General features: G+C 43.6%; 1 protein-coding gene across 1 annotated transcript in view; it reads right to left on the bottom strand.

Moving 5' to 3' along the window:
* Positions 1 to 27,444, bottom strand: part of LOC126100562 (lysosome membrane protein 2-like) — a 454,514-nt gene that overhangs the window by 21,663 nt on the left and 405,407 nt on the right. Inside the window, exon 7 of the mRNA XM_049911179.1 lies at positions 26,920 to 27,061. Within this exon, the coding sequence (XP_049767136.1) occupies positions 26,920 to 27,061 (142 nt within the window). The remainder of the gene's footprint in view (positions 1 to 26,919; positions 27,062 to 27,444) is intronic.

The following is a 27,444-nucleotide window of genomic DNA, read 5'->3' as shown; positions in this document are numbered from 1 at the left end:
ACCGAGTATGTTTATGTGCACAATAAGTTCTACATAGTCGTCCTAATTCTTTCATGACTCTTTCTACTAAGATTGTACATCCCAAAGCGTTACTTCTTATGGAACCTTCATCAGGTGTAATTAAAGGATTATATAGTGTTGATCAAATGAAACCCTTCATTCCTAAATAAGTTAATATTTGGTATATGTTACACACGGAAGAGCGTTCATAGTTTATTCATGTGAAGTTTTTCGTGATAATTACGTATTATTTTAAAGAATTAAACAGAAAGCTTAAACAAGTGTTCTACAATAATCTACTGGTACTTCAAAAAGAGGAAGATAACCAAAAGGGGGATTTATATGGAAGAAATTTTGCTCTTAGGTCAAAAGGAATTTTGCATATTTTAAATTTACTCGGATAGTAGGAACCAAAGGGGATGGTTAATAGTTTTAGGGACCATGGGCGTCCAGAGCTATATGGCTCACGAGAACATAGCAGAGTGCCTTTAATAGAGGTTTGTAATAGTGTTAATATAGAACACACCAAACGGGGCTCTCTCGCATGTTTCTCCTAAATAAATTGCCATTACCCAACAAGGTGTCCGAAGGTAAAGAAAGCCGTGCCGAGATTCCAAAGACAGTTTGTTTGATTTCTTCTTGATCTCAGGCATAAATAGGGTATTAGGGAAAAGAACGAAGTAAAGTAAGTAGTACTATTAGTTATTGTGAGAAACTAATTAGTAATGTACAGTTTAGGAAAGAGTAACTCTAGTAAATGAATAAAACTGAGACTAATTTACCACAATTTGAAAGCTCTGTCCTAATGTAACAACGTTAAAGAACGTACTAAATTAGTATTTACTAGCAACTATTAAATGAAGAGGAGTAATCTCCATATATTCGGTTATGAATTACCACAATGGCACAATTAAGAGTAAATGACAAATAGTCGCAACAATATCGTATTAAAAAGATTAAATCTATCTAAGAGCAAGGACTCTAGGTTAAGTAAAATGTGAGGAAAATGTATTAAAAGTTAAATATTGTATATTGAAAAGTTTTATTTCGGTTAAAACCTGACAAACTGAGCTTGTGGGTGGGGTATGTAGTGGGACGAAATTAAGCGTCACCCATCCACCAAAGTCAGCCCAGTTTGCAGGTGACTATAAGTTTAATTTAGTTTGTTTATATATTTTTCTTATTATTTGTAATAGATGTGAATTATCTAAAAGTTTTGTATTTTTTTTATGTGTTTCATGTACGGAGAGGGCGGCGCAACGAACGGAGACAGCATCTTCGTTGCCGCGACCAGAGAGGAAATTGCTGGCCGCTATACGTCGCGGGTCGACAGCCGAGGAGCAACAGAAGATCCTGGAACCGAGTTGTTGCGTCGTGCTTCTAAAAAATTAAAAATGAACTTTTATACTCTTTTTGTACAACAATGACGTCATATAGAGCTTAATCTTGTTGAAAAGTCAGTCACTAATTCTCAACGCTCAAGTTCACATCTGTATGTGTAGGAAGCTAATAAAATAGTGTATGCTACTAAAGTTGAAACACGTGTCTTGAAGATTTATTTATGAAGAATTATGTGAACGGATTAATAATATATTTGACAAGATTAGTGATTCTTACGGCGTTCATCGAAACTTTGAATCTCAAAAGTTTATTTAATGGGTGATTTTGATATCGATTAGATCAAGATAACGTGTGTCAATATAATTTCTGAGGAGAAAACAAACGAAATTTAAAATCGAAAAGTTTACGCAAACCAATTGGCCCGAGTGGTGTAATTCTTTGCATACGACTCAACTGATGTTTTACAGTTTCGTTCAAGAACCATTCTGTGACAATTTAAAAAGAATATAAATCATTTTGAAGTGGGTTGTAACTGACGTAGGTGACGAAGTCTGCACAGGGTCATATGATAAACGAAAGTCATTCCTAAACAAAACCTATACGTCGTTACACTACACAGGGCGTGACGAGAGCTAACCAAAACCCCGGTGAAGAATGTAATTCAGTTGCTCCAGTCCCGGATGGTACTGAGTTACAAGAGGAATGCTCCTCTGTGGCCGGACTGTGGGAGGTGGTGGGAGACCGGAAAGATAATGCACGCGAGATTTGTTTTTGTACAAGGATGGGAGGATAACTGTGGTCAGTGAAGGCTTCAGTGAGATACTCGGTATATTTTGAGAGGGACTGCTCGTCACTGCAGATGCGACGACCACGGGTGGCTAGGCTGTACGGAAGGGACTTCTTGGTATGGAATGTGTGGTGGCTGTCAAAGTGGAGGTATTGCTGGTGGTTAGTAGGTTTGATATGGATGGAGGTACTGATGTAGCCATCTCTGAGGTGAAGGTCAACATCTAGGAAGGTGGCTTGTTGGGTTGAGTAGGACCAGGTGAAGCAAATGGGGGAGAAGTTGTTGAGGTTCTGGAGGAATGTGATTAAGGTGTCCTCACCTTCAATCCAGATAGCAAAGATGTCATCAATGAGTATGAACGACATGATGGGTTTAGGATTGTGGGTTTTTAGGAAGGGTTCCTCTAGATGACTCATGAATAGGTCAGCATAGGATGGTGCCATGCAGGTGCCCACAGCTGTACCATGTATTTATTTGTAGGTAATGCCTTCAAAGGAGGTTGTTGGTTTGGTATCAACAGGGCATCTGGAAAGGTAGTGTTTGATAGCAGTAAGGCAGGGAGGTGGCATCAATAGTGACAAGCAGGGCACCGTGTGGTAAAGGGACAGGAACTGTGGAGAGTTGGTCAAGGACATGGTTGGTATCTTTTATATCAGAGGATAGGTTCCAGGTAATAGGTTGAAGGTGTTGGTCTACGAGAGCAGAGACACTCTCAGTGGGGACACAGTAACTGGCCACAATGGCGCGTCCTGGGTGGTTGGGTTTATGGACTTGAGGAAGCATGTAGAAGGTGGGAGTGCAGGGAGTGGTAGGGGTAAATAGAGAGATGGACTCTGGGGAGATGTTCCGGGATGGGCCTAAGGATTTGAGTAGAGACTGGAGATCCTGCTGGATTACTGGAATGGGATCACTGTGGCATGGTTTCTAGGTGGAAGTATCTGACAACTGATGGAGTCCTTCTGCCACATAAGCCTTGCAGTTCAGAACAACGGTGGTGGAGCCTTTGTCAGCAGGTAGGATTATAAGGTTGGGATCAGTTTTTAGATGGTGGACTGCGGTTCTTTCTGTGGATGTAAGGTTAGTTTGCATGTTGAGGGATTTGGGGAATGATGTTGAGGCAAGGTTCAAGGTTAAGAAATTCTGGAAAGTTAACAGGGGGTGGTTTGGAGGCAGTGGGGGTGGATCACGGTTGGTTGGAGGAGTGAACTGAGTTAGGCAAGGTTCAATACTGGTCTTTGGTTGAGTTTGATTGGTAGGGTTTGTGACGAAAAAGTGTTTTCACTGTAGGGACCGGGAGAAGGAGAGAAGGTCTTTAACTAGTCCTGCGTGGTTAAATTTGGGAGTGGGGCAAAAGGTGAGGCCTTTGGAAAGGACTGATATTTCTGTGGGACTAAGGCTTCTGGAGGAAAGGTTCGTAACTGTGTTGTGGGTCTGTTTAGGTTCTGGGTTCTGTGTGGTGGTGGAAGGGAGTTTTTGACGGTGGGGTACGTGTAGTAGGTCTGTGAGACATGGTTTGTCAGCTATGAGGGGGCATGGTGGAGGTTTGGAGGTGGTTGTAGAAGTGGTGGACAGTGGTAGTCTGAGGCATAAGTAGGAAGTGAGTAGGATGGAGAGTTTTTTGAGGTGACATTGTGCATGTTGCTCAAGTTCCTGCAGGGCAAGAGTTTCAGTGAGTAGTATGGATTCCAGGAATTTGGGATTCTGTAGCAGGAGAATTTTAGTGTGGACAGAAGGTATTGCAAGGAGGTTTGGGCTTGTTTGACACGATGATGCAGGACTATGTTGGTGAGGGCTAAGGATTGGCGGAATCTTAACAGGAGGAGGTCATTGTGGAAGGAGGGGTGGCAACCAGAGATGGGTAATTTGATGGTAAGGCCATTAGGGGGGATTTCATGATCCAAGCAACAATGCAGGAACAGTATGTGGGACTGGGATCTGGCTAGGGATAAGAAAACTTTTGTGTATTGACACAGACGGAAGGAGCAAGGATCCATGGTGATGCAAAAAATTACATAAGAAGTAGAATTAAGTCCAAAAAATTAGGCAAAAATACACCCAAATATGTGTGAAAAGGACAAAATGGATGCACAAGGGGGGGGGGGGGGGACACGAGATGAAATCTGAGAAAGATGATGATAGTGGAAGACGAAAACTCACTAAAATGGGCAAAAAGTCACAATAGTCAAAGTAGAGAATAACTAATCAATATTAAAAACATGTATATTACTGTGGGTAGCTGGTTTGAGGGCCGATAAGCGTAAGGGGGACAGCAGATGTGACTGGATGAGGCGGATTTAGTGGGTGTGAACAGGGATAGAATGGGGAAAGTGTGGAGGGTGGGGAGAGGTTCATAGTTACAGATGTAAGATCATGTGGTACCAGAAAAGTGCAGGAGGTAACATGCAAAAATACGGGAATTGACACAGGGAGTGTGATCAGTGTGAAGGTATAGGCTTCATTATATCGGCAGGAGCAATGTGGGACCTAAGATGCTGCACTAACAATCAGCATGGTCTTGAGGCCATCTGTTGCGTGCAGCCAAGATGATTGATACAATGTGGCTCATAAGTAGAGAGTGCAGTGCAGTTCGTAAGGCAACGAGAAACACAGGAAAGAAAAGAAAGAAGGATGGACATTAAGTATAGCGGATGCAAAAGAATGTAGTTACAAAGGAAAACAGCACAGGGTTAGAATCGAAGAAAAGCAGTCAGGCAAAAATCAAACGACGGAAAATCCAGGAAAGTTGCTACTCACCATATAGGGGAGATACTGAGTCATGATAGGCACCACAAAAAGATTCACACAATTGTAGCTTCCGGCCATTAAGGCCTTTGTCAGCAGTAGACACACATACACACACTAACGCAAACGCAACTTGCACACATGTCTGCAGCCTCAGAGAACCGAAACTACACTGCAAGCAGCAGCACCAGTGCATGATGGGAGTGGCGACTGGGTGGGGGTAAGGAGGAGTCTGGGGTGGGGAGGGGGAAGGTTAGTACGGTGGGAGTGGTGGTCAGTGAAGTGTTGCAGTTTAGACGGAGGGCAGGAGAGAAGGTGCGGATGGGGGATGGGGTAAGTAGCAGAAAGAAAAGAAATTAAAAGACTGGGTGTGGCAGTGAAATAACGGCTGTGTAGTGCTGGAATGGGAACAGGGAGGGGGCTGGATGGGTGAGGACCGTGACTAACGAAGGTTGAGGCCAGGAGGGTTACAGGAATGTAGGATGTATTGCAGGTAAAGTTCCCACCTGAGCAATTCAGAAAAGGTGTTGGTGGGAAGGATCCAAGTGGCACAGGCTGTGAAGCAGTCATTGAGATGAGGAATATCATGTTTAAAACTGCAACACTTCACTTCACTGTCTGCCACTCCCACCATACTATCCCCCCCCCCCCTCCCGCCCCAGCCTCCTCATTATCCCCACCCAGTCGCCACTCCCATCATGCACTGGTGCTGCTGTTCACAGTGTGGTTTCTTTGCAGATGTGTGTGCAAGTTGCGGTTGCGTGAGTGTGTGAGTGTACGTGTGTCTACTGCTGACAAAGGTCTTAATGGCCAAAAGCTTTAATTGTGTGAATCTTTTTGTTGTGTCTATTGCGACTCAGCACCTCCGCTATATGATGAGTAGCAACTTTTCTTCTCTGGTATTGAAGCATAAAACTAAGTCAGCCACTGAGACATCATCTCCTAACAGGTGTAATGAGTCAGGAAGAATCCACAACAGGGCAGCTAGGTTGGGACAGTCCAGCAATATGTGAACCACCGTCAAAAGGGAACCACGACACTGGTGCAGGTCTTTGCAATGGAGGAGATGACCATGAGTCAGCCAGGCTTCGTTGCTGCGGATATGGCAGAGGATGGTAGAGTTCTTGAGAGACGACTGAATGGAGGACCTCCACTGATTTGAAGTCTCATTTATCACCATTAGTTAGACTGGTCCTTTCCATATTCCAGATCTCCAAACCCTAATGGCATAATACTGATCAAAGGTCTGTATGTGGAATAATGATCTCAAAAGTAAGTTTGCTGGTATCCAGCTTGGCTAAACTATCAGTGAGTACATTCCACAGGATCTTGATGTTGCCTGGGGTCCAGACGAAGGTCACTGAGCATCCACATTGTTCCAGGACATACAGGGAATTCTTCACAGCAATGACTGCAGGTGAGAAAGTACCCACCAGCAAGGAACACAGAGCACTATGTCCCGTGTGAGTATAAGGAAAACCCACAGGACCAGCAACCATCGACCCATCAGTATAGACTACTTCCAAACCCTGTGATGTGCCAGTGATGGAGAAAAATTGGTGGCGAGGGTCTTGGGAGGGACTGAGTCTTTTGGACCTTGTGATATGTCAAGTTGAAGCTGTGGCTAAGGGATGCACCATAGAGGTGTACATGAGTGGGCCCAGATGAGAGGTGGAAGAAGAAGCAACTGGAGTTCAGAGAGGATGGACCAGTCAAGGATTGTGATCATAATCCGTGATCTGGGCCACCATAGTGGGAGGCGAATTTCCATGTTTCAAAAGAAAACATAGTAGTTTGGATGCTTAGGGGAGCTGCAATTGTGGGCAACTTAATAGACAAGCTGATGTTATCACCTGATATGCAATGGAGGGCCGCCAATTTCCTTGAGCAAGCTGTTCACAGGGCTAGTTCAAAAGGCTCCTGTCTCAAGTCCAACCTTGCAGTGTTGTTTCAGATCCAGTATCTACAATGCTGGGGTGGTGCCAAATCACATGCCAGACTCCCAGTATGTTGACACCGAGGACAATTAACAAATAATCAATGAAGAAACTAAGTGGGTGAACCGCTACACCATGATAAAGATGGGACTGTATCAAGACTTTGTAAAGCTGTAGAATGTTAGTACAATCTGTGCCCCAGCTGGTGCTACTCAGACAGAAAAGTGTATTAAAGTGCAGACAGCACTTTTGCTTAAGCTGGTGAAGATGAGGAATCCATGTCAACGGAGAAGTGGAGGCCAGTTCTAAAAAGCGATTCGGAGGCCAGTTCTAAAAAGCAATTCGGAGACCAGTTCTAAAAAGCAATTCGGAGGCCAGTTCTAAAAAGCAATTCGGAGGCCAGTTCTAAAAAGCGGTTCGGAGGCCAGTTCTAAAAAGCGGTTCGGAGGCCAGTTCTAAAAAGCGGTTCGGAGGCCAGTTCTAAAAAGCGATTCGAAGGCCAGTTCTAAACAATGATATGAAGACCATTCCTAGAAAGTGGGAAGTCTCCACAACATTGAGTAGCTGGTTGTCAAGGTAATGTTCTGGTTGTGGATGAATGGAACGATGTCGACAGAAGAGTATTTTGTAGTCTTCGTGTCTGAAAACAGAGCCATGGGTTAGGGGCCAAGCCTGCACATTTCATATTGTGCCTTGCCATCAACATTTAGTGACAACATTAGAGGAGTAATAGTAGAGGCAGAAGTCATCAGCATATAAGGAAGGTGATACTGAGGACACAAGAGTTGCTGCTAGACCACTGATGGCTACTAGACAGAGAGGGACACTCGGAACAGAGCCCTGGGGAATCCCATTCTCTTGGATATGGGGAGGGGGACTGTGGGAAGCACCAACTCTAACCCACAACACACAGTGACAGGAAGTTCTGGATAAAAATTGGGAGCAGATCCTTGAGACCCAACTCATGTAACGTATCAAGGATGTGGCATCACCATGTGGTGTAATTAGCCTTTTGCATATTGAAGAAGACAGCTACAAGGTGTTGACACCAGGCAAAAACTGTTCAGATCAAATACACCATGTACATCAGACTATTAGTAGTGAAAACCACCCTGGGACGGAGCCAGAAGACCTCAAGACTCAAGGAGCCAACTCAGCTGCTGGCTCACCATGTGTTCTAGCAACTTACAGAGGACATTGGTGAGACTTTCTGCACAATAACTGCCCATTTCTAGAGCATGCTTACCCAGTTTCAGCACTGGGACAATAATACTTTCTCGCCATTGTGATGTGAACTCACCGTCACTCCAGAAGTGGTTAACAATGGCAAGGATATGATGCTGGCAGTCCACTAGTAGGTACTTGATCAGTTGGTTGTGGATGTGTTCTGGTCCTGTGGCTGTATCAGGGCACTGGGTTAGGACACTGACCAATTCCCACTTGCTGAATGGCTCCAGATGGCATGTAGTAAGAGATAATTTTTTTCACTCCACCCACTGTTTTACAACATGAAAGGAAAGTTGATAATTCTCACTGAGGCGCAAGCACAATCCAGAGCAAAATGTTCGCCGACAGCATCTAGGTCAGGGTAGGCAGTGCCATTCAAGGTAATACCTGGTACACCTGCAGGTGTCTGGTATCCATAAAGATGTCTGATCTTAGCCCACATCTGTGAAGGAGAGATATGTGTTCTGATGGTTGCAACATTCCATTCCCAGCATTCTTGTTTCCATTGTTTTATTAGGTGGCATACCTAAGCACAGAGCCATTTAAAGGCAACGAAATGCTCCATCAATGGGTGACACTTATGGTGCTGGAGGGCCTGCCTATGATCTCTAATGGCCTCTTTGTGATTTCTGATGACCATCAAGGGTACTGTCTTCTGTTGGGGTGGGTCTGATGAACAGGCGATCACTAAATCAGCTGCTGAAAGGATGGCTGTAGTTGTATTCTGGACCGCCTCATTGATATCTCCATGAGGTGAGAAGCCAAGGGCAATGGCATGGCGGAGGTGAAAGCACCACAGTCAGTACTGTTGAGAGCCCATATGGCCAAGTGTCCAGGGGAGTTATCCTTAGGGAGGGTATGGGTGATAGGGAAGTGGTCACTACTAGACAGTTCACTGTGGACTCTCCAGTGGATGGATGGGAGAAGACAAAGGCTGCAAATCACAAAGAATTATGGGCAGTGAAATCACCAAAGACTAGCAAAGGTGGATGGAGCTGAGAAACCAATGCAAACAGTATGTTCTGAGACATTTTACCATTGGGACGGAGGTAAACATTCCAGATGGTAATATCCTAAAATACCCATACACCAAATAGCCACAGCCTCCAAATGTGTATTAAGAGGCACAAGTTCGCTACTTAGCGTGTCCAGAATACATGTCAAACTCCTCCCGACACGCTGTCATAGACAGCATGGTTAGCATGGTTCCATATAGGGCAAGGATCCACTTTGCTGGAAACCAAATCTCCTGAAGGGCAATGCAGAAGGAAGATGTTCTTAAAAGGCGTCGCAGCTCAGCCAGGTGGTGGAAAAATCTGCTACATTTCCACTGGAGAAGAACGTTGTTCATGTATTGTGAGGCCATCAAGGGACCAAGGAGACAGGTTATGCCCTAAGGTCACCTGCTGTTACTGATTGAGAGATTATGGCAACAATATACAGAGGTTCCAAGTTCTGTTGTGTGGTGTGGTGTGAACCGGAGCCTCAGGAGCTGACGGAATCTCCACCTAAGACACAGAAGTGGAATAGGTGGGATCTGTTGGTGTGGGGCTCACCTCCTTCTTGGAGGACTTTTTCTTACAAGGGAATGGTCAGACTTGTCATGCCGAAACATGTATTGCTTTTTTTAGCACTGTTATTTAACTGTGCAAAAGGTCCGTATGCAAAATTGTAGCTGCTGACATGAACTGGAAGTCACCTAAAAAAAATCACGAACACGGCTGTGTTTCCTGCTTGCCGCTTGCAGTGACGGCTGGCCACCCCTGGAAATGGCGAGTCGCGAGCGTTGTGCGCATGGTCAGCAAGTGAGGCCGTCTTATCACGGCGTTCACTAAAGAGGAATATCGCTGCACGGTTTTGGTGGAAAGGGGAAACGAATATTCGTTTCTGTGGCATGCACGTCCTTTTAATTTCTGGTACGTATTTCGAAACATACCATCCTGAAACTAGTTAGAGATGTGAAAGATGTTCTGTACATGTTCATCTATACTCCGCAAGCCACTTTACGGTGAACATTCAATCTCCCCTCACAGGTGATGGTGAACCCTGTAAATGTTTTGCTGCTTTCCATGGAGATATACCACAGACGCCAAATGAAGCAATCAACAGAAAACACGCGTGAAGACTATGTGTTGTGCGACATGGTTGTTAAACTTATAGACGAGCACGTAAATGGCTCAGACATGTGGCTAGAAACAACTGAAACACTCGATATTGCAGACTGTGAATCTACAGACGGCGAAGCCACTGACGAAAGTTGCACTCATGAAGAATCTTCGAGTGATAGTGCCACGTACCATCATCAATTATCTCTGAAAGTAACACCAGCAACTACAATTACCTTATCAGACAAAGAAAAAGCGGTGACGTATTAGTTGAACGAAAGTGGTAAGAAACCCCTACGTGTCAGTAGTGTTCAAAATAAGTATCGCTTTGTCCGTTCTGAACTTGAATTGTATAGATGGAAAAAGGAAGTCACTGGACGATGTAAGAGTCGACTGGAAATTGCGACGGAGATAAATGCGAGACTTTTTGAGCTATTTACCGATGCCAGACAACAGTCATTTAGTGTCAGCGATACAACTTTGCGTGATTGGGCGTTAGAGATTGCTAACATGATAGGAGCTAAAGAATTTACAGCTTCTCAAAGTTGAATTAGTCACTTCAAAAGATCACATAAAATTATGGCAAGAAAAATAACAAAATTTGTATAGAGAAACAGGTCGGAAAATGAAGTAACACAAATCGAAATGATAAAGCTTTTCTTACGAATGCAAAAAGTAAGATCGCTATTTTTAGTGAATCGTACGTGTACAATGCCGATCTGTCAGGTTTTAAAAAAGAAATGTGTGCGAAAAGAAAACTGTCATTCAAAGGGGAAAAACATATTGAGACGATTGCGCAGTCCACGACTGCACTCACCCATTCATACACTATAATGCCCATAATTAGTCTGGATGGTCCATTGCTTCCTAAACTATATGTGTGTCTTCAAGAACAAACTGGACGTTTTGGACCACATGTCAAAAGAACAATGTTCTACGCAAACACTCTTGTGGTAGACGCATCGAAGTCTGGAAAAATGGGAAATGAAAATGTTACACTTTTCATGTGTCATGCTTTTCTTCCATTCTGCGGGAACAAATCTCTTCTCCTTCTAGATTCGTGGTCAGGTCATAAAAGGTCTGATTCATTAAAAGCTGTATTTCGAGCCCACTCTGACAAAGAAGTAGAGATACTTCAGATTCCACCCGGCACAACGAACGTAATTCAACCTTTAGACAGAGAATTTTTCCGTCAGTGGAAGGCATTTTACAGAAAACTAACAGAGAAAATTATTGTGTGCAGATCACTGCAATTTTCTGTCTATCACAGTGACAATATTCTCAAGCTGCAATCAGTAGTACATTATCAATTTTCCTCCCCACACTTTCAGAATTTGATTAAATATTCGTGGCACTCCTCGAAATATTCTGATACTAGGCCTGATTCATTCCTAACACCAGCCCAGTTTTGTCTACAGATATCTAACAACGTCTGTGATTCGCAGGGCTGTCATATGTCGTCTTTGCTTGAATGTTCTTGGTGCACAAAAAACCTATGTTTTGAACATTGTATCAATATTTCGCATTTTTTGCGGTAATTACAAGAAATAAAATTTGGACGTGTTCTAAACTGTATATTTATTTGTGTCTATTTCATAGCTATTTGGAGAAAATGTTGTAGATAGCATATCAGCCATATTTGTCAACAAATGTTTAATTATCATATGATCGCTTTCACTGGGGGAATCAGCTTTCTCACTGCTGTGGCAAGAGAGCTGCGACTAGCTAACACCACCTTGTCCCTAGATGGCGTTGGTATAACGTAGCGAGAGAGGTCAGGGTTGTACAAGAGGCAGTTATAAGCGCGGAAACCATGCGACAATAATGTCTTACTTCATTAAATTGTTTACATACTTCCAGGTCATGTCAGCAGCTAAAATTCTGCATACAGACTTCTTGCAATGTTAACTCACAGTGGTAAAAAAAGCAACACAGGTTTAGATATGACAAGTCTGACCATTCCCTTGTTAGTCTTTCCTCTCCTTAGAGGATTTTGAAGATGGTGAAGGCTTCTCTCTGAATCACTTTCAGATAAAGATTATAATCATAGACCTCTGTGAGCTGCAACCTGTGGCTCCTTCACCTACTGGCCAGTGTACGGTTTTAGACTGATGGAAACTGTGGAAGGAAGTGTCCTGAGAAAGCCATTCCTGGCAAGAGAACCCAGAGGAAGGAGATTCATCTCCAGCTGGAAGGCGGAGACCAATGTCCCTGGTGGGTGGGAAGCCATCGATCCCAAAGTAGGCGTGGGGGAAGCAGCAAGAGAGGATCCCCCAACCATCAGGGAGGCAGGCATGGTTGAACAGCCCTGAGGGCCCACTGTAGGAGATGTAATGGGTGGGAGTACCATTGCCAAAGGGCCATGTGATCATAGCTGTAGCATATGACATTGCTGTACGTGCTGGGTGTGATCACCCGTATTACTTCTTGGCCTCTTGGTAGGTTAGTTTGTCCAGATTATTGTATCTTCTTTACTCTCTGGAAAACAGTGCAATCTGGTGAGCAGGGAGAATGGGGCTTTCCACAGTTGACACAGATGGGGGGAGGAGCAGAAAGAGCGTTTGCATGCAGTGCTCGGCCACAATCTCTGCAGATGGAAGATGGGGCTAGTGCTGCAATGCAAAGATGTGTGCTCAAATTTCAAACACTTGAAGCACTGCATGGAGGAGGGTAGTATGTGGTTTCACATCGCGTTAGTATTAGTATACCATCACTCTGACATTCTCAGGTAATGAATCACCTTCAAAAGCCAAGATGAGGACACCAGCAGTGACCCTATTGTCCTTTGGTCCCCTAAGTATACAATGGACAAAGTGTACACCCTGTCACTCCAAGTTGGCGTGTAGCTCATCATCAGATTGTAAGAGCAAGGGCAGTGAAAAATGATGCCCTGAACCATATTAAGACTGTTACAGGGAGTGAGAGTCACCGGTATGTCACCCAGCTTGTTAGAAGTAAGCAGCACCTGTGGCTCTGTGGCCAAGAAGGAATCCCCATCAGTCCTTGTGCAAACTAAGAATTGGGGGGGGGGGGATTTTTCTGCTTGCTGATTAACCCTACATTCCCCCCATGGCATGGCCAGAGACAGGAACATTTTAGGATCGCACCTCTGATGGCAAATCCAAGTGGGAACATAAACTGCAAAAAAAAGGGGCATTCTGTCAGGAAGTGGTGGACAGTTAAAATTTGGGTGCAATGTGTACAAAGTGGTGCGGGAGTGCCACTTAACAAATGACGATGGCTAAAAAGGCAGTGCCCAATGTGAAACGTAGTTAAAATGACCTCCTCCCGATGGGAGGGCCAAGAGGAGGTTATCCAAGCCACTGGGAGAGGCTTAATAATCTGTAGCTTATTTCCATGCAGGGAGTACCAATGGAGATGCCAAAGTGATACCACCTCCTGACAGACGGCAACACAGAGATCACTGGAAGGAATATAGGAACGAATGGGCTGACATATGAGGACTGCAGCCTTGGCAGCAGCATCAGCAGCCTTGTTTTCTGGCAGACCGACATGACCAGGAACCCACATAAACATCACAGTGGCTCCACCAAGAGTGAGCAAGTGACAGTTTTCCTGGACCTGTTGCACTAAGGGATGGGTGGTGTACAGTGCACATAGACTTTGGATGGCACAGAGAGAGTCTGAGTAGAGGACACAATTGAAAAGTCTGTGTCCTTGGATGTACCCCCATGGCCTGATATAGAGCAAAGAGCTCAGCTCTTAATACTGAGTAGTGTGCCGGAATCCGATATCTAAAAATGTTGGTGCCAATAGTGAAGACACACCTGACACCACCGTCAGTCCGAGAGCAATCGGTGTACACAAAGGTACTATCGCGAAGTTCCACCTGAAGGTTGGGAAACCGAAGCCAACAGAGCGAGGCTAGAGTAATTCCTTAGCAAGCAAATGAAGTCCCAAGTTAACACAGGCCACTTAACGAAGCCAAGGTGGTGAAGGGTTCACACCCATCAGGAAAGCTGCAGGTAGTGTGAAGTTAACCCACTGGAGCAAGTACTGAAAGTGGACTCCAGGAGGTAACAAAAAAGGGACGCACTCCATACTGGCAATCAAAGGAATCATTGAAGCAGGTAGCATAAGATGGGTGACCATGCATGGCAGACGAGTGGAATGCATACCTGCTAAGGAGAAAGTCACAGCGGTAGGACAGTGGTAGTTCAGCAGCCTCAGCATACAGAAACTCAACCGGGCTAGTGTAAAAGGCACAACGGTGGTGAATAGCGTTGAGATGGTGTAAGAGGGATGGATGTGCAGACACATAGACAAAGCACCCATAGTCAAGTTTCAAATGGTCAAGAGACGTGTGTAAATGGAGGAGGGTGGTTCAATATGTATCACAGGAAGTACCACCAAGGACATGTAGGACACTGAAGGACCACATACAGCGGGCTGCCAGGTAAGACATATGGGAGGACCAAGAGAGTTTCCTATTGAGTACAAGCCACAGGAATTCCGTAGTTTCAATGCACGGAAGAGCAACAGGCCCAGGAAGTAAAGATGGTGGGAGAAACCAATTACGCTGCCAATAATTCATACAGATGGTTTTGTCAGTGGAAAAACGAAAGCCATTGTCAATGTTCCAGGAGTATAAACGTTCATGACATCACTGAAAATGCCAGTCAGTGAGCCAGGTCCATGGAGAACTGCAATAAATAGCAAAATCATCAACAAAAAGGGAGCCGGAGATACCTGGCAGGAGACAGGCCATTATAGTGTTAATGGCTATAGCAAAGAGGACGATGCTCAGGACAGAAACCTGAGGCACACCAGTTTCCTGGATAAAGGTATCTCACAAGGCAGAACCCACACACATCTTGGAACTTGGTCTTTCAAAAATCCCTGGAGCAAACGGGGCAGGTGGCCACGGAAGCCCCCTTGTAAAGAGTGTGGAGGATACCAGTCCTACAACAGGTGTCTTAGGTCTTCTCCAAATAGAAAAACATGGCCACAGTCTGGGATTTCCACAGAAAACCGTTCATGACATGGGTGGACAAAGTAATGGGATGGTCAAACTGCAGAACGCTGTACTCAAGATCCATAATGTGCATTCATTAGTAAATAGCAAGACTCGAGCCACCATACCTGCCAGGCATGAAGCATATGTTCCATCACCTTGCAAACACAGCTGGTGAGAGAGCCGGGACAGTAGCTAGAAGGAAGGTTTTTGTCCTTACCTGGCTTAGGTATGGGTATGATGGTGGTTTCACACCAATGCTGGGAAACGTGCCCTGTGCCCAGATGTGGTTTACTAAGCAGGAAGTGCTTCCTTGCAAGAGAAAGGTGCTGCAACATCTGAATATGGTCAGCATCTGGCCCTGGGATGGATGATCAGGATGAACTGAGAGCATGATCTAGCTCTCTCATAGTAAAGGTGGCATTGTAGCACTCACAATTCTGAGGAGAGAAGGGTATCACTCAAACCTCCTCTGTATGTTTCCGATTGAGGAAGGCTGTGTGATAGTGGGAAGAGCTTGAAATTTCTGCAAAATGGTGGCCCATGGTGTTTGAGATAGGAACAGGGTCCATGATGACCTTGTCTGGTACTGTCAGGCTGGAAATTGGTGAATGGATATTGTTCCCAGAGAACAGTCAGATGTTGGCCCACATGGCAGAGGAAGGGGTGACACTGTTAAAAGAACTAGTGAATGAAATATAGCTAGCTTTCTTGCAATCCCGAATAACGTGATGACACTTTGCACACATCTGTTTATATTGAATGCAGTTCGCCATCGTAGGATGATGGTTAAAATGTGGAGAGCACATCTCCATGTGCAAACTGCGTTACAGCATGCCTCAGTCCACACAGCAACTGGGGGATGGCATGGTAAAGAGGAAGTGGGAGGAATGGAATATTCTGCAGCAATAGGGATAATGTTTGTGAGATATTCCACCTGGTCATCACAACTTGGAAAATCTGGTTCTTCGAAGGTTGCCAGGGAGAAGTAAAGCTGCAGACAACCTTAATAAGCTGCCATTTGGGTGGATTTGGGTGGGCACACATATGAGGTAGGAATCAAGACAATGGAAAGCACATGGAAATAGTTACTTGGGTAGGTGTCAGAAAGAAAGGACCACTCAAAATGATGGGCAAACTGGGCAGTGCAGAAGGATAGATCCAAATGGGAATAGGTCTGCAAGCAGTCTGAAAGGAATGTGGGTGCTCCTGTGTCAAGGCAGAAGAGGTTGAGTTGATTAAGAAGATCAGCCAAGAGGGCACCTCCCTGACTGATTCTGGGAGAACCCCAAAGGGGATGACGCAGATTAAAGTCACTGAGTAGCAGAAATGAGGGAGGTAGCTGCCAAATAAGCTGAAGAAAGTCTGCCATGGTGATATCAAATGATGGCGGGACATAAATGGTACAGAGGGAAAAGTCAGGTGAGGGACGGAAAGGTGAACTGCAATAGCTCGAAGATGGGTAGTCATTGGAGATGGATTGACTATGAATGTCATCCCGTGTGAGTAGCATGATGCTCCAGGAGACAGAATGCTGACCTCAGGGGAAGGTCAAAATGAACCGGGAAGAAATGTGAAAGCTCAAAGCGGTCGTGAGGATGCAATTTTGTTTCTTGAAGGTAGAGTACAAGGGAATGCTGCAATGCTAAAAGCAGCCATAAATCCTCTTTGTGGGACTGAAGGCTGCAAACATTCCATTGGAGGAGAGTCATGATGAGGAAGAAATGAAGGGGTGTCACCTCGATGGCTGCCGAGTGACAGCCTGCGAAGACTTGCTGCTTCAGGGCACAGAAGCAGGAGGATCCTGCTCCATGAGGTCCACAGAAGCATCAGCTTGCTTGTGCTGTTGTTCTGTGGAGTCCAACACAGAGAAATGGTTGGTGGTGCACACTGGCAACGCGGAGGCTGGCCGGGCTAAGGTTTTGTATGGCAACACTGTTTAAGAGGGCCTTCAAGTCGGTGAAGACGAAGAACATGAGGGACGTAGGAAGTCCTCACAGGAGTACTTCTCCTATCCTTTCCAGCCTAGCAGTTGTGTAGCTGGTGGCATCACCCCTTGAGGCGAGAGTCTGGTTGTTTGTTGCACAGCTGGACAGTGGAATGGTGATGCTACCTTGACACTGGGCGATTTCACAACCTCAGAGCTGAATTTGAGGTGGCATGTCTGTCTCGCCATGTCCTTCATGGAGCAAGAGTTAACAAGAACAGAACTATAGGTGCCAGATGGGAGAATGAAGGGTTTGTGACTAGCCAATAACTTGCGAGCAACTGGGTAAGGCCTTTTTTTCCTTTACCCAGATCTCCTGGGCAGCCCGCTCATCAAGATATATGGGACAATCCAGAGAGGAGACGGCATGGCTGCCATTGCAGTTGATACAGTGGGGAGAAGGAGGTGGAAAATCCTCCTCATGTGCATCCCTACCTCAGGTTACACATTTGGCTGGGTGTTGGCAAGGCATTCTAGTGTGGTTGAAACAATGACATTGGTAGTAGCGCATTGGGTTTGGTATGTATGGTTGGACTGTGATAATTTCATAGCCTGCTTTGATCTTATATGGAAGCACCACTCTATCAAAGTTGAGAAAAAGAGTGCAGGTGGGCATTAAGGTGGAATCTAACTTTTTCATCACCTAATGGATGGCAATGACACCCTGATCAGAGAGGTAAGATTGGATTTCGGCCTCAGTCAGACCGTTGAGTAGCCTAATGCAAATAACACCATGGGAAGAATTCAGAGTTCTATGGGCCAGACAGGAACAGCATAGCTGTGGAGAAGTGAGGCAGTAAGCAGTTTTTGTGCTTGAGAATCAGAAGTAGTCTCCAAAAGCAAAGAGCCACTCCGTAAACGAGAGCAGGATTTCACAGGGCCAGCAGTGGCGTCAACATCTTTCTGAATAATAAATGGATCTATTATTATGAAGGACCCAGCCGCAGCAGCAGCTACCTGGCCAGTAATCCGTTGGTCACAGTCCTCAGGCCCCTGTCACAATGGACAAATACTCCTTGCCACACATGAGAAGTTTCCAGCTCATGCACAAACTGTGCTATAGCTACTGGTCAGGGGACTATCAATGCAGGTATTTTACGACTCCCCACAATGGGAGGCTACTGTGCTGGGTTTTGCATATATTACCTTATTAAAGAGAAGGGTGCAAAGATGGAAAGCACAAAGGTGGAGTATACACTGCTCTAGGCAACCTACACAGCATGGACTGCACTTCTGGAGAATTTTGAAAATTTGTGGCATGTCAAAACCCAACAACTGGGGACCATGTTTTTATGAATGAAAAGTTGTGGAAACCATCGGAAATGGAAACACAAGTCCCAATCACAAACAACAACAAAAAATGATTCAAATGGCTCTGAGCACTATGCGACTCAACTTCTGAGGTCATCAGTCACCTAGAACTTAGAACTAATTAAACCTAACTAACCTAAGGACATCACACACATCCATGCCTGAGGCAGGATTCAAACATGTGACCGGAGCAGTCGTTCGGCTCCAGACTGTAGTGCCTAGAACCACATGGCCACTCTGGCCAGCCACAAACAACATCCAAGCAGGGTCTGCACCAATAAAACCTTGCAGCATGGAGAGGAAGTAATGCTGCGAAGACTGGGGCCCCATGCTAGTCAAGCACATACAAAAGAGTTGTGAACACCCTGGGGGCAAACTGTGGTGAGCTGTAAAAATTTTCATCTAGATGCAGGTGGGAATTGTCTCAACAACACACCCAGTGCTCTTACACTCTCTGGCCTAACCCTCAGCTACCCTGTCCCTACTGCACCTTGCTTTTTACTCTCTTCTTCCCATACCATTCCTTCTCCATCCATATCATACACCCCCCCCCCCACCCCCACACACACACGTTCCCACCTCTCTCTCTCTCTCTCTCTCTCTCTCTCTCTCTCTCTCTCTCTCTCTCTCTCTCTCTCTCTCCCCCCTCTCCCTCTCCCCCCTCCCTCCCTCCCTCTCCCTCTCTCCCTCCCTCCCTCTCTCCCTCCCCCCCTCCCTCCCTCTCTCCCTCCCCCCCTCCCTCCCTCTCTCTCTCCCCCCCTCCCTCCCTCTCTCTCTCCCCCCCTCCCTCCCTCTCTCTCTCCCCCCTCTCTCTCCCCCTCCCTCCCTCTCTCTACCCCTCCCTCCCTCCCTCTCTCTCTCCCCCCCTCCCTCCCTCTCTCTCCCCCTCCCTCCCTCCCTCTCTCTCCCCCCCTCTCCCCCCCTCCCCCCTACACCTCTTTTTGTTGTCCCCTGTACTTTTTTGTTTTTTGTCTTGTTGTGCAGCTGCAAAGTCATCTGCCCTGAGACCTACCTTTTTCCCCATTACTCTCTCTTTGTATCCTTCCTTACCCCCTCTCCACCTCCATTAGCTTAGGCAACTGCTTTCAATAAACAAATATGAATAATTATAGAAGTTTTGCTGTGGCCATAGAAGTGGGTGTTTAGGTACCTGTGTGGTTGTGTATGAGACTGTATGTAGTATTGCTAGCAAATGAGCTAGGGCTCTAAAGATAGTGTTAATGCTGTTTTCCATTATGTGTTCCTATGATCCATACATCAATCTGCTACAGGCAAGTGGTTATTATTATAATACACAGCTGTGTGTCCCATGATTCAGAATAAATAAAAGGTAGTATCCTAAACAAAATTAAGGAAGCAAAATATTCCAAATTTGCCATGAACAAATTTCTTGTTTAAAATATTCAAAAGTAAGAAGAAGTTAAGTACAAAACATAAAAATAAAAAGTAAGGATGAGCTTTGCAGAACTTTTCAGAAATAAAATAGCAATTCTATCCTATTATATAGTTTTATAACTATTGATATGATCCAGAATGAACATTCACTGTGCAGCAGATTTTTTTTGTTACTTTATTTTAGTTATTTATTTCATGTTCCATAAATGTAGGTAATGAGTAAATCAGGATACAGAATGTGTCAAACTGCATAAAGTTCAAATATAGCTTTTACAAAAATAAGAGATACAATGTAAATAAGACATCAATTAGAGAACAAATACTCTACTAATGGAAAATTGTGTTTCACTGTGGAAGGATGATTATTTACACTGAAGATAAAAATCAGTATATACATGAAGACATTAAGCAAATTTTCGAATGTCTACAATGGTGCCCAAAATAATGTAAGAGTGGTAAAAGTTCATACTTAGCGTTTACTTAAGAAGACAAAAAAATGAAAAATATGACACAGACAAAGTAGTTTGCACCGTTCTCAAAATCATATTTGAAACAGTTTAAATAATTTTTATGTCAGGAATTTTAATTCTGAAATAATTTTAAGTAAAGATATAGTAATTTTGTCTCAGGAATTCATCAAATGTATAAAAGAAAACTTCCGTTACGTAATCTGAAAAATTGTTTTAATTTGAGCACAATTTTTAAAGTTTGTGGCAAATTAAAATTGTGTGCCAGACTGGGACCTGAACCAGTTCTGCTTTTGTGCAACGTTTGCACTGCCTCAGCTATCCATACCCTATCTTTGTAATACCTTCTCTAACAATGGTACTGGTCCAGCAAGGTATGCAGCAGAGCTTCTGTGAAGTCTGGAAAGTAAGAGAGTTACTGGGAGAAGTGGAGCTGTGCAAGTGCATCTCAAGTCATTCATGGACTATCTAGTCTGTGGGAGCATTACCTCTGAAAGGCAAGGTTCTAGGTTCAAGTCTCAGTCTGTCACACAGTTTTAGTCTGCCTTTAGTTTTAATTATTATGACGCTACAAGTGAATATAGCGGCTCATATGCTGAATCTGAGCATTACCGTAAAGTATTTATGCAGTGACGTGTGCGTGTACTTTTGAAAGGCCGAGAATGAGGCAGTGCTACATCACGTGCACAGGGCACCTCAGATGTACATATGTGCGTGCGTAATCGGTTTCTGCTGAATGTTACTTAAATACTGAAATACTGTGTTCAACTTGTTAATGCTTCCATGGAATAAAGTTGTGTTCAGCCTACTGGTCATGTTGTACTTATACCCAATTACAACACGATTAGCGATGAGTATGGTCCTGTTCTACACACAGAATTCTACTCTGGTTAGTCTTATCTTTATTCTCTTGATGGCTGATGGTGTTATGGAGGACATTTTTCATTGGTTGGTTGAACTGCAAGAATCATTTACCACAACATTTCTCCGCCAATCAGAGGCACTGGACAATCAAACTCAAGTGCTTCTATCATTGGCTTCTGTTTTGTCTGCTCAGCATGTTCCTCCATCCACTGTGTCACCTTCTGTTTTGTCGTCCACAGTCCCCTTTGTTTATCCATCTGCCTCTTCTACATACAATGAGACTGTTGAGGAACGAGACGCATACAAGAAATGTTAGCGACAACACTTTCAAGCTTTTGGGATTACTGATGCTATTTTATATCATTCCTTGGTTTCATGAATATCACCAAGAATGTATGAAGTCCTATTCTGTTACATTTGACCAAATCTGTGAACTTCTTTCAAAATACTACTCCAAGTGCACCCATGTTATTGCATCCCTGGTCAAGTTTTACTTCTATTGGAAGCAACTGCATCAATCCTATTGAGCATGGCCAGCTGAACTCAGTGGATCAAGTCATTGTCATCCTTTTGTATCTGATGTGCATAAAGAGCCATATGCTGATCAGGTAGTGAGAGATCTTATTATTCGTTTAGCTCCAGATCGTGAGGTTGAGAATGTGCTCTCCAGTGTGAAAATCCATTTCTGAGATTTTAGCTATTGCAGAGTTGTTCAAGGTGTCATAAGAAGCAGATAACCAAATTGAGTCAAGTTGTGAGGTATCAGAAATCCAATTCTCTCCTCCACACCAAGCTTCATATAGTTCACAGGGGAAGGCATGGTTGTGGTGGACCACACACTATCATGGCATCAAAGCAGCTGGCCTCACTTCCAGCAACAGCTGCACCAACATAGTAAACAGGTCAGTAAATTAAAGAGTTTCACGCTCTTGTCCTGCCCTTATTGCTTCATTAACCATGAACACCCAGACAGCCCAAAACACTGAGCTACCTGTCATGACTGCAACAAAAAAGCGACATTGCTTCTGTTTGTAATGAGAAAACTCAGCACAAAGATTTGATGCAGTTATGGATGTAAACATTGTATCGGCTTCTTCTGTTGTGCCTAACAAGCCTTTCATTGATGTTATGGTTTTTTGTAAAAAATCTGCAGATGCAAGTGGATGCAGGAGCTTCAGCAACCTTGTTAAACTCACAAACTTAAATGGACTTGGGCTCCCCTCTGCTTCTCCGTATGTCATGAAAGTTAGTAAATTACAATGAACAGAGTATTCCTGTTCTCAGCCAATTCTCTGCCCCAGTGACCTACAAGTCAGTAGTCTGATCACTTACATTTCTTGTTGTAGATAATGCACACACGGAGAATCTTGTTGGATTAGATGCTTTTAAGTTGTTTAATTTTACCATTTCAGATGGAGTGAATTTAGTCTCTGAACAAGTGCCATAAACACAGTTAATGCATTATGTTCCAAGTTTTTCTCTTGTTCTCTCCTGGAATGGGGTGTCAATAATTTGTACATGCACGTTACCATGAAACCTTCTGCTTGGCATCTTTTTTCCGGGCCCATTTGGTTCCAGTGACACTCAGGGAACAAGTCAAAGATGAATTAAATTGCTTCATGGATGTGGCATTTTTCAGCCCATTGCATCAGATGAATGGTGTATCCCCTTAGTTATAGTAAAGAAACAGTCTGGCCAGTTACACTTTTGTGGCTATTTTGAAATTTATGTGAACGCAAAATGTATAGTGCATACATACCCAATATCACTCCAAGACAAACTCCTTGTGAAGTTATCAAGTGGTCAATACTTCTAAAAAAATTGACTTGTCAGATACCTATTTGCTACTCCCTTTAGATACAGAGTCACAATGTATGTTATTTGTCAATACCCCAATTTAACTGTACCAACACTTGTCACCAGCACTCCTGCTATTTTTCAGCATTTTTTTGGAACAACATGTAGTGTGTGTGCCAGGTTCTGCAAACTATTTGGATTACATTGAGGAACATTTACAAAATCTCTGTACTGTTTTTTTGTTTTGTTTTTGTTTTTTTTCCTGTCCTCCAAGTGGCTGGGTTGAAATGTAATTTTGAAAAATGTCATTTGTTTTTCAACCTTCTATCATTTAGCTTGGAATGAAGTTTCTTGCAAATGTCTCAATCCCCTGCATCAACATGTTTTCGCTATTATGTCACTTCCACACTATGTCAGTCAAAGAACTTCAGGTTTTTGTATGCAAAGCTGCCTACCACCATAAACTTTTTTCTGGGGCAGCAACAATCATGCAGCCATTACATGTGTTGCTGTGCGAAGGGACTGAGTTTCGCTGATTGTTGACTTGTGAAACTGCATTTTCCACCCTTTATAAGGCCATGTTGCCATCTGCACCCCTCTTAGTGACGTACCAAACAGGCTTCCAATCGGTCCTTGCGACGGACACTTCACAGTACAGGTTGGGGGCAGTACTGGCTCATTGATATCCCAATGGTTCTCAGAGGCCTATTGCTCAAGCCTCAAAAACATTGCCCCTGCTCATATTAGGCACTCTCAGATAGAAAAGGAAGCTTTGGTCTTTGTATATCCTGTGAAGAAAGTCCATGTTTTTCTCTATGGTACCAAATTCCACCTGGTCATCGACATAAATCATTGCTTTCCTTATTCAGTCCTTTTTCAGCATTACCAGATAAAGTGGCACAACACATTCAACACTGGGCTCCTTTTATTTCACATTACAACTGCACGATTCATTTCTGCCCTATGAATCAACACACAAATTCTGATGCTTTGTCCTGCCTGCCAGACAGTCCAGACCCAGTGTCTGATCAGGAGGAATTGCTTTGTTTCCACACTAATATCACCACACAGCAGAAGGTTGATGGTTTTCCTGTAACTAGCACACAGATCATAAAGGTTGTAGCTTCATATCCAGTTTTGCGGAGGGTTACCCTAAATGGATTCCAACTATCCTCACCAGATGCCAGGGGCAGGATCTCTGCGACATCTGCGTGGAGAATGGTCTCTTCTCCAGGCACCATGATCAGCTTCACTTTCGCATGGACGACAGGGTACCCCCTGATGTCCCATTGTCACCTCTGAGCCCATCCACATTAGGTGTCACATCACCTACCACTGCCAGTTCTCCATTCCAATGCAGGCAAGGACATCTGTCCTCAGTGGCCTAATCAACAGATCTTCTGTTCCTTCCAACACCATAATCAGGGATTCCATCACCCATCCCTAAGTGACCACTGATACCTGTATGGTCACCACACCAAGAGCACCAATGCCAGAGCTGATGCCCGAGGTCGACATGGAAACAACCACAGTATTTTAACTGTTGCCATATGGTTTGACATGGGAAAGTGGGGGCAGAATGTGTCTGCACCCAAAGCACTTCAGACTGTATGCTCCTGCTGCAGCACACCACCTTAGCCAGAGCCCAGCAGACAAGGAGGACAGCATGGATGTCTCAAGAATTGTGATCTCCTTAAGAAAGGAGGAATGCAGTGAGGTGTGCACATACCTTCAAAAGGCCATGCTTCAGCTGTACTATGTCATCCACAGATGGTGCCTTCAGACAAGGCTAGCTGAGCTACACTTGGCCTTAGTTCACTATGTGTATTGCTTTAGTTCTTTGTGCATGTAATTGGTTCCTGCTGAATGTTACTTAAATACTGTGTTCAAGTTGTTAATGCTTTCATGAAATAAAGTTGTGTTCAGTCTATTTTTTGTGCTGTGCTTATTCCTAATTACAACTATTTACAGGTGGCTGTCAAAACAACAAACATGGCAAATAAAATAGCAAAAAATAGCCTTGAACTGACTGGAATTGTTGTACAGCAATCAAGTTGGGGGAAGTATGCATACAACTTATTTCTAAAGTACTTGCATATTATTCACAATGCAATCTAGTTGGTTGGTTGGTTTGGGGAAGGAGACCAGACAGCGTGGTCATCGGTCTCATCGGATTAGGGAAGGATTGGGAAGGAAGTCGGCCGTGCCCTTTCAGAGGAACCAGCCCGGCATTTGCCTGGAGTTTTAGGGAAATCACAGAAAACCTAAATCAGGATGGCCGGACGCGGGATTGAACAGTCGTCCTCCCGAATGCGAGTCCAGTGTCTAACCACTGCGCCACCCCACTCGGTAAGCAATCTAGTGCAAAGTTCCCTTAATACAATGGTGAAAGAAATTTAACAAAATTCTCTGCTGTGAAATTTAGATGATTCATAATATGGAGCTGCTTGTATGCTAAATAATGTTAAAATATTATGAGTTAGAGCAGTTTTATCTTGGAAGAGTGTGCCTTATTATTTAGCATCTGTGTCCCTCATCAAATTTTCCATGTAATTCTTATTCATAATTTATCCTGAAGAATGGAACATTGGTAAAAGTTCAATGAAATTGTAGGCCAAGTAAACCTTAATCAGTTTCATGTTTATAGTAGAACACAGGCATTCATATACATAACAACATTCTACATCGACTATATAAATCTAGCTACAGTCACAGTTGGTCCATGCTGTTCAATACTGGTAGCAAGAGCAGCATGCTAAAATTGGTGACAATCAGAAGTGTCTTAATTGTCACCCACATGTTGATGTTGCACATGTGTAGCTTGTGATACCCACTTGCCTGTTTCTGCAACCTAATCTCCCATTAAGTTCTGATTTACAATTATGGCAGTCATCTTTAATATCCTGCTCTTCAAACAATGAAGTAGAAGTTTTTGTCTGTTAGTATGTTTGCTGTGTCACCCCACTGACAGTCATGCATGGTCAGCAAATTACATGTTGACCAATTTTAGCAATGATTGTGTATGGCAAGCAAGCTTTGCCTGCACGTGGATTACCATAGCAAAGAGAGTGACATGGATGAAGTAACTTCAGTCTCTTTCACTTAACACTACCAGTAACAGAGATGAAGTGGACAGGCAACAGATTCTACAATTTTTCATAACATCAAAGTTTAAAATTCTTTGGAAAGTAACACTTCTAAAAGATGGTTTATATTTCTACATAATGATTATTAGTAGAGACGAGGGCAACTGCAGTATTTATAGTTCAGGCCTGACTATCATGCAGTGACTGTGTCTCATGGATGCTGTGAAGATGATGTCAGAAGCCACCAGGTTTTACTTTCACTCTGGAAAGATCATCACAGTCTGCCTACTTTTTTAACTATGGCATTATCTTCTCATAAATTACAAAGATTTGCTAATTGTTACCATAGAATGCTTTCTGCTCAGATTTCTAATTTCTACTAACTGTTAACTAGGGAGATGATAAATACATAAAAACTGTGATGACTGTACACCATAATTACTTTGGACACAGCTAGTCTTCATATTACTGATTCGTAACACATTTGATGTTTCTGCTGCCTCTGGCCTGCTTCCAATAATAGGTTATATTTTAAAATCAGAGGGACTTTCTATCTCAGTTCATTTGTATTTGACCAGTTTCAAGGTCAAATATCTAACATGTCACCTAATATACAGCAGATGAGGTTCCACTACTGCAGTTACAGAGAACTAGTACACAAGACATTGTTATTACTTCAGATTGGTGATAATTAAAGTACATAAACATTTGATACCCACCTGTACATTGACAAGTTTCAAAGCTTAAATAATCTCCATTGGAATATAATATTTTTTAATTGACAGCAACTGAATTTATTGAAGATGACAATGACGATATTTGGTAGAGAAGACAGTCAATAACTGCAAATAAATGGCATATAAAATCCATTATTTGTAGGTTAGTTTTCTATTCTTACCAAAGGCACACGGTGACGCATTGAAGACTCCTCCAGGTGGACACTCATCACTCTGGCAAAAGCAAGCATTTTCAGGATTGACGTCACCCCTTGCAAACACATTTCGTGGAGGCCTGTACCGTCTTGCAGGAATGTCATTCACCTGGAAATTTTGTGGACTTTAAATAGAGTTATTGAGCTGTAACACATCCTCTCTTTGTATATACCTAACTGCAACATCCATGTAACTGCCTGATGAAAAGGAGCAATATCACATAGTTGTACAGACTAGCAGTGGAGAGAGAGTAAACACTTTATATGAAGAAAGCACCTGTCAGTTATGGAAAACTGTATGTTTTCATTCCTCAAATACCCAAACTAAGTACAAAATGTTCCAACAATGGGAGAGCTTGTTGTTACGACTGTAATGGACAATGAATGAATGAGTGAATGAGCAACTGTCTAGACACAGTTTTGTTACAATAAAAGGACTTACACATTTTATTATTTACAAACAGGTGCATGGACTGGTCAGAACTTATGCTG

Source organism: Schistocerca cancellata, chromosome 9 (genome assembly GCF_023864275.1).
Source record: "Schistocerca cancellata isolate TAMUIC-IGC-003103 chromosome 9, iqSchCanc2.1, whole genome shotgun sequence".
NCBI classification, from domain to species: Eukaryota; Metazoa; Arthropoda; class Insecta; order Orthoptera; family Acrididae; genus Schistocerca; species Schistocerca cancellata.
This window is presented reverse-complemented; position numbering and strand designations above follow the sequence as displayed.